This window comes from Doryrhamphus excisus, linkage group LG1 (assembly GCF_037039965.1).
Source record: "Doryrhamphus excisus strain RoL-2023G ecotype Guam linkage group LG1, RoL_Dexc_Guam_v1.1, whole genome shotgun sequence".
Taxonomy (NCBI): Eukaryota; Metazoa; Chordata; class Actinopteri; order Syngnathiformes; family Syngnathidae; genus Doryrhamphus; species Doryrhamphus excisus.
In genome coordinates, this window is record NC_136357.1 from 28,644,603 (window position 1) to 28,657,119 (window position 12,517).

The 12,517-nt window shown below is 39.9% G+C and overlaps 1 protein-coding gene across 1 annotated transcript in view; it reads right to left on the reverse strand.

Annotated features, from left to right (window-relative positions):
* Window positions 1-12,517, reverse strand: part of tp53bp1 (tumor protein p53 binding protein, 1) — a 40,523-nt gene that overhangs the window by 17,389 nt on the left and 10,617 nt on the right. The window contains exons 2-9 of the mRNA XM_078793258.1: window positions 10,127-10,263; window positions 7,213-7,284; window positions 3,360-3,566; window positions 3,099-3,186; window positions 2,930-3,014; window positions 2,776-2,837; window positions 1,121-1,295; window positions 905-1,044 (exon numbers count right to left, since the gene is read on the reverse strand). Of these exons, the coding sequence (XP_078649384.1) occupies window positions 905-1,044; window positions 1,121-1,295; window positions 2,776-2,837; window positions 2,930-3,014; window positions 3,099-3,186; window positions 3,360-3,566; window positions 7,213-7,284; window positions 10,127-10,168 (871 nt within the window). The 5' untranslated portion in view covers window positions 10,169-10,263. The remainder of the gene's footprint in view (window positions 1-904; window positions 1,045-1,120; window positions 1,296-2,775; window positions 2,838-2,929; window positions 3,015-3,098; window positions 3,187-3,359; window positions 3,567-7,212; window positions 7,285-10,126; window positions 10,264-12,517) is intronic.

Genomic DNA, 12,517 nt, shown 5'->3' on the forward strand with positions numbered 1-12,517 from the left:
AATCAAGACGCAGAACAGAGTAGGCGGGTTCTCCCTTGGCCAATAAGGGCTGTTGTGGCTCTTGAATATGAGTATACAACACCCTTTACTGTAAGCAGTAGTAAATACAATAACATACACGATAGATTGTTCTAGTACACCACAAGGCTGTAGAACACAATTAGCATTCATATGAAAAATTTTTTTTTTTGCAAAATTGCAAAACAGCGAATCCCCTGAAAGGTAAAGGAAATACTAAAGGGAATACTGTATTTAGTATTAACGTTTTTTTCTTTGATATTTCATTGTTATGCTACTAAAATTACATTATTTTTCCTCATATTATGAATTTATCATCAATAAATTGGGCCTTTTACCTCCTTTGAATAACTTTATTTTTATTTTTAATTAATTCTTGTAAAAATACAACTGTTATATTCCATTTTTTTTTGTTGTTATAAATTTTCATTCCATAATAATATTTTGACTTTAGAGTCTGCAAGCTAATTTTCCCCAAAATTTTTTATTAATGTACAACATTTTCAATTAACATTTTTACATTCTTCACGTAAAATTACTATTTTTTCAATTATTGCTGTTACTGTTTTCTTGTTAAAGAATATTTTTATATATTATTGGACCAGTCCAGGGTGTACCCCGCCTCTCGCCCCAAGACAGCTGGGATAGGCTCCAGCATGATTGCGACCCTCGTGAGGATAAGCAGTATAGAAAATGGATAGATGGATATTATAATATTTTAAACATGCATGCTAGGTTAATTAGCGACTCCAAATTGTCCATAGGTATGAATGTGAGTGTGAATGGTTGTTTGCAAATACATAATACAGGTGTACATAAGTACACCGGATTACTTTTAATGTGTTAATAAACACCCGTAGCTTGGACACCCCTGCTGTAGACGTACCAGTCTTGTCAGCGTCAAACATGTCCCGCTGTGAGGACATTATCTCCCGGTCCTCACCGGGATCCTGGTGGCACTGGGAGTGTAGTAGAGCCGCCATGTTCATCTTTTCATCTGACAGGCTGCTGGAGCCAACCTCAGATCTGGAGGAGATATGAAAACATAGATTAAATAAATCCTCGATAAATGTAGAATTTCCTAAATACGTCACAGCTATACCTGGCTGCTTTATGATCAGGATTCTCCGATGTCCCGGTGCGGACATTCTCGTGGGAAGTAGTCAAACTGACCGCTGGAGGCTTGTTATGGTCTTCTCCAACCTGGCTGCTCACTTCTTCAGCAATGAGATCCTGACTCTGGGATAGCGCTAGAAACCCAAACTGTGCGTTTCCCTCTAAAAGACGAGACAGATATCGACTTTACTCATCCTGGGAGAAATTCAAGCTTCCAGTAGGCGATTCCCAACCTCGAGATGATGCCATTATCTAATTTACATACTTGGCACATGACATATGTTGATGAAATTGGTGCTTCAGCTCGCTTCTTACCACGACGGTCCGGTACAGCGACGACAGTAATGAACTCTTCCACCTCATTCCCAACCCACCCTTTTCCGAGTAAGAACTATGGCCCGATGAGGCTGTCGGGACCACATCGTCTGCAAATAGCGGAGACCAGAATCCTACGGCCCACCTAGAAATTCATTCATTTATTCATTTTCTACCGCTTATGCTCATGAGGGTCAAATCAAAAGTTTGGGATCACTTGGAAAAAAATTTTGTCCAGTCTGAGATATGGCTTTTTCTTGCCAATCCTGCCATGAAGTCCGGCATCCTGAAGTCGTGCTTCACTGTTGATACCGAGACTGGTGTTTGACGACTGACACTGGTGTTTGACCTGTGAGGCGTCTTTGTCTTAAATCACACACTCTCAGATATGCAGCGTTTTTCTGTCCTTGTTAGACTCAGTTTGTGCTGCTCTCTGAAGGGAGTAGTTAACAGCATGGTAAGAGATTTTAGTTTTAGTGTAGATTTTTGGATGGGTTTTCTAATAATCTATTAGTCTTAATAAATGATGAACTTTGATGAGCAGCCATACCAGAGATTTGATGCAGAGGACTGACAGTTGTTGATAGTATGCCTCTATGCAAAAATCCTTCTTTGAAAATCATTTGATTCATTTTATTTGTTTGTGATATGGATAAAAAATGTTTGTGAAATGCATGAAAATGTGTTTTTCTTTGGAAAACAAAGAAATTTGCTTGAGATCCCAAACTTGAGCGATAGTGTACAACTTCATAGCGTATAAACACTATCTATCAAAGGGCCCTTGCATGCTTTCATTTTTCAAAATATGGCCCTCGGTGGAAAACGTTACCGTGGCATTAAGCCTTTTTATTCTATTTCATAATTGTTGCATTTTTTTGTACAATGGCCCATAAAAAAAATGCAGCTGCAGCACTGTTGATATGACTCCTGCTAGCCGAAAAGGCTGGGTTGCGCTATTTTGGTGCTAATTGCACACATAATCGCAGTAGCTAATTGGTTATTTTTAGCCTTATGCATTATTTTAGCTGTTTGAAGATGAACTATATCAGCAAGTTGAAGTATTTGTGATTTTAGAAATAAGGAGTTAGTATGTTCTCTGTAGGCGGCATTATGAATTATCCTTACTGACCTTTTTTTGCAGTACATTTAGCGAGTGAAGATTGCTTTTATAGTTATTAGCCCATATTTCCACACAATAAGTCAGATATGGTAGAACGAGTGTGGAGTGATTTCTGATTGATCTCAAATTTTGCTTTGTTCAATATTGAAATATGACAACTATGATAATAAAGCGTTTCAATATCTTTGTTGATATGAGCTACCCACCTTCAGACTGATCGCACTGTGCGGCGGAACGATCGGAATCAGAATCCATGAGTACGTTACACCTGAAATATTAAGACAGGAATAAAAAAAAAAAAAGCACTCAAAGTCATACTGGGCATTGGGTAATGAACAAAAACATGGAAGTACTGTGTACTTTTGCTTGTTTGGAGGAGGGCAGATGCTGAGAACCTGACTCTCTTCTTGGTATTCTGAGCGATGGTTGGTCTGAGCGAGATCACCTGTACATAAATACAAGATAAATGTTTGTGTCACGGTCTTAAATCCAAAATGAGGGAATGCTAATATTGTTATAAAACACTGACCAGGCCCAGCCTGGATGTTAGTAGGGCTGCTCTCTGCTTGGCTATCCGTCTGAGAGCCTCGAATCCCCAGCGGAGAGGATATCAATTCCTGGGGGGAAAACATATTGATAAAAGTAATATTAAAAAAAGCTAAAAATATATATATATAAATTGACTTGAACGTGTACATAGCCTTCCGTATACCCTGTCACGTGACTAACTAGCTAATCAATGGCTGTGACCACAAAGCCAACGACAACGTTCCGACATGTTTGTGCTTACCAGGACGGGGCTACAGGCGCTGGGCTGCAAGCTGGACAGACGTCGGGCCAGCACAGCTCTGTAGCTGCTCTCCGGGTCGTCTTCCAGAGCGACGCTGTCGGGTTGAGAATCCTCCACGATCAGACACGGGTTCTCCGGCTGAGGCAGGCTGGAGTCCAGGTCACTTCCGCCTGGCTCCATGAGGTCGGGCCGCGAAGAAGAGACCGACTGACAACACACAAAGGAACATGTTTGGGGGGGGGCTCGTTAAAACGGATAGGTTTCAAAACGACCGGCTAGCCGAGCTGTCGGGTGGTTTTGGTTGATTTTATTATGTTTTATTTCCTCGTGTGTTGTTCATTTTGTGGAAGACAACAAAACACACCCACCTCCACTCTCTTCCGCGCGGCAAAATGAACAAGGACGAACGTGATTGGTGGAATCGAAACCGTGACGTCATGTTTTAAGGCCAGCCTTTCATGTTGGTTTTATGTTTACCGAACATTTATCGTTTATTCTGTTTTTTTTATGTACCCTTTGTACTTTCAAAGGGTAGTAAGGATAATTCATAATGCCGCCTACAGAGAACATACTAACTCCTTATTTTGTTAAATCACAAATACTTCAACTTGCTGATATAGTTCATCTTCAAACAGCTAAAATAATAAGGCTAGCATAAGGCTAAAAATGTCATCCAATACTTCTCTACAAGAGAGGAGAAATATGATCTCAGGGAAGAAGTACATTAGAAACACTTCTATGCTAGGACTACGTTATGCTAGCCATAGCATTTCAGTATGTGGAATCAAACTATGGAATGGATTGAGTAAGGAAGTCAAACAATGCTATAATAATAAAAATAATAATATAATATAAAATAATTTAATTATATATATTCATTCATTTTCTACCGCTTTTCCTCACGACGGTCGCGGGGGTGCTGGAGCCTATCCCAGCTGTCTTCGGGCGAGAGAGAGGCGGGGTACACCCTGGACTGGTGGCCAGCCAATCCCAGGGCACATATAGACAAACAACCATTCACACTCACATTCATACCTATGGACAATTTGGAGTCGCTAATTAACCTAGCATGTTTTTGGAATGTGGGAGGAAACCGGAGTACCCGGAGAAAACCCGCGCATGCACGGGGAGAACATGCAAACTCCACACAGAGAGGGTGAAATTGAACCCTGGTCTCCTAGCTGTGAGGTCTGCACGCTAACCACTCGACCGATTATATTAAATTTAATTATATTATTTCAATAACATTTTGAAAAAATTGACCAAAAAAAACCCCGAAAACTTAAAACTATATTAGGAAAGCAGGAAGTGAACAAATGTAACAGTTACTGATTGTAAAAGTAAACTGTATTATGGAAAGCAGGAAGTGAACAAATGTAACAGTTACTGATTGTAAAAGTACCAGATGGAGGGGTAGGATTTAATAAGCTTTGCTTCTTCCTACTCCTTTTGGACATGTGGAACTGGGAACTGATTATGTGATGCGTTCAATTGTAATCTGATGCATGTTCAAATGAAATTCAACCATTACTATTACCACATGGTTTGTTTTGGTGGTTATGTCCATGATAGGCAGGACTAGCCAGGCAGGCGAACGGCCTGTTGTTATGCATGACGATGGTTGAGGAGCCACGCCCGGCAACGTCCACAACAACAACAACACTATTGTATAAATAGGGAGACACCACGCTTTGGATTTACAGGTGGAATGTCTTTAAGAACGCTTTCCCCACAGAAGAGCTCTCAGTTGCCATCATTTAGTAAATAATATAATCAATAAATGGGATGTCTGCCACCCAAATATCTCTTTATGTTTCTTTGACAACCCCAGTTTCCATGGAGATGCCACATTCGGTGACACCGCCGCCTATGCAAATCAGATTAGAGCTGTTGTTAGAGGAGAAAACCCACAGAGGATGTGCTCCCAAGTCCGCACAGCATGCCAATGCAAATGAATCCAAGCTTGCACAGACACCAACGGGGCTTCTTAACTCATTCAATACCGGACGTTTATCAAACGCCGACGTTGTTGGTGATTTGGACTCATTTTGTCAAGGCAGTCTAACGCAAAAAGGTATTTTAGTGAAAAGATACATTTCAAGCATAACTTTCACTTTGACGCAAATTTTGCCCTGCACGGTGGGAAAGTGGTTAGCATACAGGCCTCGCAGCCAGGACACCAGAGTTCAATTCCACCCTCGGCCATCTCTGTGTGGAGTTTGCATGTTCTCCCCGTGCATGCGTGAGGTTTTCTCCGAGTGTAATTTGGTGTAAGAACTATCTTCATCTGCAATATTCATTATGTCTGATGTGGGTGGTTAGCGTGCAGGGCTCACAGCTAGGACACCCGAGTTCAATTCCACCCTCGGTCATCGCGTTTTTTTCCGGATACTCCGTTTTCCTCACACATTCCAAAAACATGCTATAGAGCAGCTACACACGATAACCTGCACAGATCTTCCAGAATCTGCACCTATTCCAGCTGTATTTCCTTGGAGTTTGGCGGAAAAGTGGTCAGGCCTCACAGATAGGAGACCCGAGTTCAATTCCAGGAGTTTGCATGTTCTCCCTCTGCATGCGTGGCTTTTTACCGGGTACTCCGGTTTCCTCCCACATTCCAAAAACATGCTAGGTTAATTAGCGACTCCAAATTGTCCATAGGTATGAATGTGAGTGTGAATGGTTGTTTGTCTATATGTGCCCTGGGATTGGCTGGCCACCAGTCCAGGGTGTATCCCGCCTCTCGACCGAAGACAGCTAGGATAGGCTCCAGCACCCCCTGTGACCCTCGTGAGGATAAGTGGTAGAAAATGAACGAATTTTTAGCCAAATGACACAACATAAACAACACATGAAAATAACTATTTCTATGGGAGAAATGCAGGCCGAGCTCTTATAAAATGCGCTTATAAAATGATGTTTTTCAGCTTAAAACTGCACCAAACATGCTATCTTCTATTGTGGAGTTGCATCATCACCTCTTTGTGCCTTGGTACAAAATGAATGAAAAATGAATGAATGGAATTATGGGCTGTGGTTAGCGTGCAGGCCTCACAGCTAGAAGACCCGCGTTCAATTCCACCCTCGGCCATCTCTGTGTGGAGTTTGCATGTTCTCCCCGTGCATGCGTGGGTTTTCTCCGGGTACTCCGGTTTCCTCCCACATTCCAAAAACATGCTAGGTTAATTAGCGACTCCAAATTGTCCATAGGTATGAATGTGAGTGTGAATGGTTGTTTGTCTATATGTGCCCTGTGATTGGCTGGCCACCGGTCCAGGGTGTACCCCGCCTCTCCCCGGTAGAAAGCGGTAGAAAATGAATGAGTTAAGATTAAAACAGTAATATGTATTTTAAACTGAAGAAAACGTCGCTCAAAAAAATCTTTAAAATTTTTTTTAAAACTATTTTTTATTATTATATTATTTTATTTATTTATTATATTTTTTTTAATATTTTTTATTTTTTTAAACAATTTAACAATACAGTACATAACAATATATATGGTATAGATGCTATTGATATTTGAATAGATCCACCCACCCGTTAACACAATATTGGTGGCATAGAATCACCCAAAAATATCTTCATATGATGAAAATACTGTATGGCTCAAGTCCAAAGCTTGAATTTGTTTTTAAAAAATGATCTTGTCCATGTCGTGTAGGTCACCCTGTAAAAACACCCCCCTGCTCTTGAACAATACAAGCCAGGATGGATAGTGCACGAATCCATTGTCACAAACCAAAAACCTCTCAAGTGAGCTCCCTCTACTGGAGCCCACGTCAAAACCAATCCAGACGATTCACGTCTCCTCGTGCAAAAAAAAAAAATAAGGAATACACGCAACGGTTACCTTAGAAATGAAAGCGGAGTCTCTTTGCTGGCGACGGAAAGCCGTCCTCCATGGCTGTGCGTCTCCTCGCCTCTGGAGAAAGCAGACAGTCAGGGTGCGGAGAGGACAACGCAGTGCGCGTAAATGGTGTTAAAGCATTTTTGGAATATTGATATGGCGTCTCTGATCATCACAAAATAACCCGGATGTGCAAAACCTTTGTTGAAATACCACTTTTTTAATTATATGTATAATATTTTACTTTTTAATTGGTGTGCACCGATGCTAAAATGAATAATTATTGACTAATAGCATAATAATAATTCATATATAGGACATTATTAAATTATTATATTATTTAAAATCTTTATCAGGCCTTATATATAATGTGCTGCAATGGAATTATATTTTAACGAAAAACTAAGACTACAATTAATCTGTTTTCATAATCTATTGTCTCTGCTGGGAAGGTCACAGCGCCTGCAGTTCCCAACTCTGACCAGCAGAGGTCGCTAGATACACTGAAAGTGTGTTGAGGTTTGCTGAGTCACTCCTGAAACCCAAATGAGGCAGCTGTAAACCCCCGGAATACACACTTGCAATTTTGTGAAGCATCTGTCGAGTCAAATGGTCACTTCATGCACAACAGAGATGAGGGAGGGGGGGGGGTGAGGATTAGCGGCATTAAAAACTCAATTTTGACCTACCTTTTTTGACCTACCTTGGCAAGCCGTTTGGAAAATGACAGTAAATGACAGATTTAAGAATGATTTCCATGAGAAAAAAATGACATCCAGAAGGAATATATAATATATAACACAATAATATATAATAACTATATAAAAACTATATTAAGCGCATGTATTTTTTGGGAGAGGGGCATTCAATAAGTGAATTTCCACAAAGTAGGATACTTTATTTGTGGAAAATGTGACAGACTATAGAAAACCATGACCTTCTCATTTTTTAAAAACATTATTAGAGTCCTGTAGACATGAAATAACACCCCTATAGTCACTCTTGCACTCGTATTACCCAAAAAAGTCGACATAATAAGAGATAATAAAACATAAATAGCACCAAGACATTGTTTTTTAAAGTTGTATTATGGGAAAAAAAACAGAAAAAAGTTGAAATAGTCAGAAAAAATTGTAAAAATCTAAGAAAAATAGCTGTAATTTTATGAGAATAAAATCAGAATATTAAGATTTTAAAATCCCCTAAAAAGTTGCAATTTTACATGAATAATGTATGTATGCTATGAGGAAACATAATGGCATTTTAGTAGCAGAGGGTTGAAAAGTTAAAGAAAAAACAAGTCATAACATTATGAGAAAAACAAAACAACATGAAGTTGTAATTTTTGGAAAAATATTCATGATGATTCCTGGGCTTTATGTAAATCTTTAAAGATAATATACATGTCATTATCACTATAATGTAGTGGCAGTTCTGGCCAGTGTTATGATGCCATCTAATGTACGGAGTTGGAACTGTTATCATGTGTTTTGTGACAAAACCAAAAATTAAAATGTTGCAAAAAATTAATCTGCGGCGGTCTAAATGTATATATGGCGGGCCACCCTAAATAATCAACGTATGGGAAACGCTGTGTTGCTATTACTGTAGCGCATTTGCGATGACGACACCAATTTAATCTTTTTTTTCCCAGGAACGAACTTATTGACATGAGCCATAAAAGCCTGTAGCGACTGAAGGCTTCGTTTGTCTGCTTTCTGCGCACAGATGAAACGTTGTTTTGATCACAATGGGAGAACAAAGCAGCGTCAGTTTCCTGGTGCTATTCATGGCAACGGTAGAAATAGAAACACTGTTATTTTCAGCACCAAGCAATGTAAGGTAGGTCATGCTGATCTAGCTAGCATCATTAACCATCACAAATTAGTTTATACATACAAATATTTTTTTGTGTGACGGTTCAAAATTCGATTTATTAGGGATTAATGGGCCTGTTATGAGATCATTCAAACCTGCAATAAAAGCATCTTATTCTGGCGATCAACTTTGGTGTAGTGTTACCGACTTGGCGACTTTCTGGCTAAATCTCCAAAGCAATTAGCGAGACATCTGGCGAGTTTTTCTGCCGTCTTTGGAGAGTTTTCTGATATATGGGGGCTTAAAAGTGAAAGCACGTATTCATCTGCAAGTTAGCTGCACCTGCACACCCGAGGCGGGGTACACCCTGGACTGGTGGCCAGCCAATCGCAGGGCACATATAGACAAACAACCATTCACACTCACATTCATACCTATGGGACAATTTGGAGTCGCTAATTAACCTAGCATGTTTTTGGAATGTGGGAGGAAACCGGAGTACCTGGAGAAAACCCACGCATGCACGGGGAGAACATGCAAAAACAGAGATGGCAGAGGGTGGAATTTAACCTTGGTCTCCTAGCTGTGAGGTCTGCGCGCTAACCACTCGACCACCGTACAGCCAATATTCTAAAAATATAATGTGGGAAAAAAACGTAGTACCCGGAGAAAACCCACACATGCACGGGGAGAACTAGCAAACTCCACACAGAGATGGCCGAGGGTGGAATTGAACTCTGGTCTTCTAGCTGTGTGGCCTGTGTGCTAACCACTCGACCACCGTACAGCCAATATTCTATAAATATAATATAAAAATATAATGTGGAAGGAAACCGGAGTACCCGGAAACCGGAAAACCCACACATGCACGGGGAGAACTAGCAAACTCCACACAGAGATGGCCGAGGGTGGAATTGAACTTGGGTCTCCTGGCTGTGAGGCCTACGTGTTAACCACTCAAGAAACAATTCCTCACCTTCAGCAGACGGCGTCTTTCAGAGGGGGTCGTCAAAACTGATCAATTGGCTTTGTCGTTTCCACCAATGACGAGCAGTGATGTCAAATAGGCACATAGCATATTATCCAATCATACGCCTACCTTCCACCAAGGCGACGCCCACACTTCTAGGTCATCCCGCATCAGCTCACCGCGCTTTCCCTGGATGTGGTTGTCATGGAGATGGAGCGTCCACTGGCGGTACTGTTACCATGGAAATTCCTTCAGCGGCAGCCAGCCTGTTAAAGGCGGAGGGAGGGGGGGGGGGGGCGTACCGGGATTAGCGTGAGCGTATGAATTGCTGGACCGTACAGGAAAATATCGCATGAGATTACCGGCGGCCATCACTCGGAAAACTCATCACAGAAGGTAAGAAGGTATACTTACATACGTACCCTCTGTGAAATATACTTAAATAACATACTCATAAGTGTGAATGGTTGTTTGTCTATATGTGCCCTGTGATTGGCCGGCAACCAGTCCAGGGTGTACGCCGCCTCTCACTGTGAAAACAGCTGGGGTAGGCTCCAGCACCCCTGCGACCCTGGTGAGGATAAGCGGTAGAAAAAGAAAAATTGGGAATCGTGTTGTTGAGGGCTGATCTTGTGACTTGCAATTCTGCGTCAAAACACAAGGAGGCGGTGTTTTCCTGCAAGTGAGCAACTGCAACTCTTTGACTCGCTACTCCTAGCTTCCTGGTGCTTTGAATTTTGCGGCTTATTGTCAAGAATATGCGTTTTTTTTTTCAAGCATCAACGTGGCTAAATGAAGTAAAGTACAAATATGTGGCATTCAAAGACGTGATGTAGTATTCTACTCTGCTCACTAAGCGGCAGTAATGTTACTGTAATGTTACGGTGAGACACACAAGCACCAGATTCGAATGATCTCGCAAAAGGCACAATCATCCGTAATAAAAATCAACAAAAACGATGACTATAGGGGTGTTACTTCCTGTCTAGAGGGCTCTAATAATGTTAAAAATAGTATTGAGAGGGTCGTAAACAGCTTTAAAAGCTTGCTAACTAGCGGCCATCTCTAGTCGCTGCAGTGTAATATGCAATCATCCGGAATAAAAATAAAAACAAAAAAAGGGCTACTGTTGCATCACTTCCTGTCCACCCTCACTGAGCTCCCCCAGCAACAAAACACATGTAGAGAAATTATTAATTCATTATATACACTATAGTGTTTAATAGAAGTATAACGGTGACTATAGGGGTGTTACTTCCTGTCTAGAGGGCTCTAATAATAAAAATAGTATTGAGAGGGTCGTAAACAGCTTTAAAAGCTTGCTAACTAGCGGCCATCTCGAGTCGCTGCAGTGTAATACACAATCATCCGTAATAAAAATCAACAAAAACAAAAAAAGGGCTATTATTTATTCATAAAATTATTTATTATTATAAAATTACAATAAATATTTGTTATTATTTATTTATTATTATTTATTTATATAATAATTTATAAAATGATTTATTCATTATATACACTATATTGGTTAATAGTAGTAGAACGATGACTATAGGGGTGTTACTTCCTGTCTAGAGGGCTCTAATGTTAAAAATAGTATTGAGAGGGTCGTAAACAGCTTTAAAAGCTTGCTAACTAGCGGCCACCTCGAGTCGCTGCAGTATAATACACAATCAACAAAAACAAAAAAGGGCTACTATTTATTCATAAAATTATTTATTATTCGTTATGATAAAATAATATTAATTATTATTTATTAATTATTATTTATTAATTTATTATTATTTATTTATTATTGTTTATTTATATAATATTTTCTGAAATTATATTTATTCATTATATACACTATATTGTTTAATAGTAGTAGAACAATGACTATAGGGGTGTTACTTCCTGTCTAGAGGGCTCTAATAATATTAAAAATAGTATTGAGAGGGTCGTAAACAGCTTTAAAAGCTTGCTAACTAGCGGCCATCTCTATAATACGGTGTAAAGAAGGAATAATAGGAGTGAAAAGTGTGTGATTTCATATCTAATCATGTAAAAAATATACATTTAGAAAGTCATAAAAAAGGTTTTCTATGCTGTAGCTGAATAAGAAATCCTATTTTGTGGAAATGTACTTATTGCAGTCGGGTCTGGAACCAATCAATGGCAATAAATGAGGTATTACTGCGTAGGTATGAGTCATAATCATGCCACAATTGACTGTTGATAACATGAACATGTGAAGTAGTCATTAATGACATTACCGGAAAACCAGTGTTTACAATGCAGATGCTACTCGCTGGAACAATGGGAAGTACTAGAGTGCATTCTCTGCTACATCAGCATCTAACAAGCCAATATGTCTGCAGCTGTCTGACACAGCAGATCGGATTACGTCCCTCCTGAGCATTTATTGATCAAGCTCTCATACCCAGAACAAATTGTAAAAAATGCGAGCTGGAATCAATGAATCCTAACATGAGATACGGGTTCGGGCCATGTGGTAGACATTGAATGATAATTAATCCATAT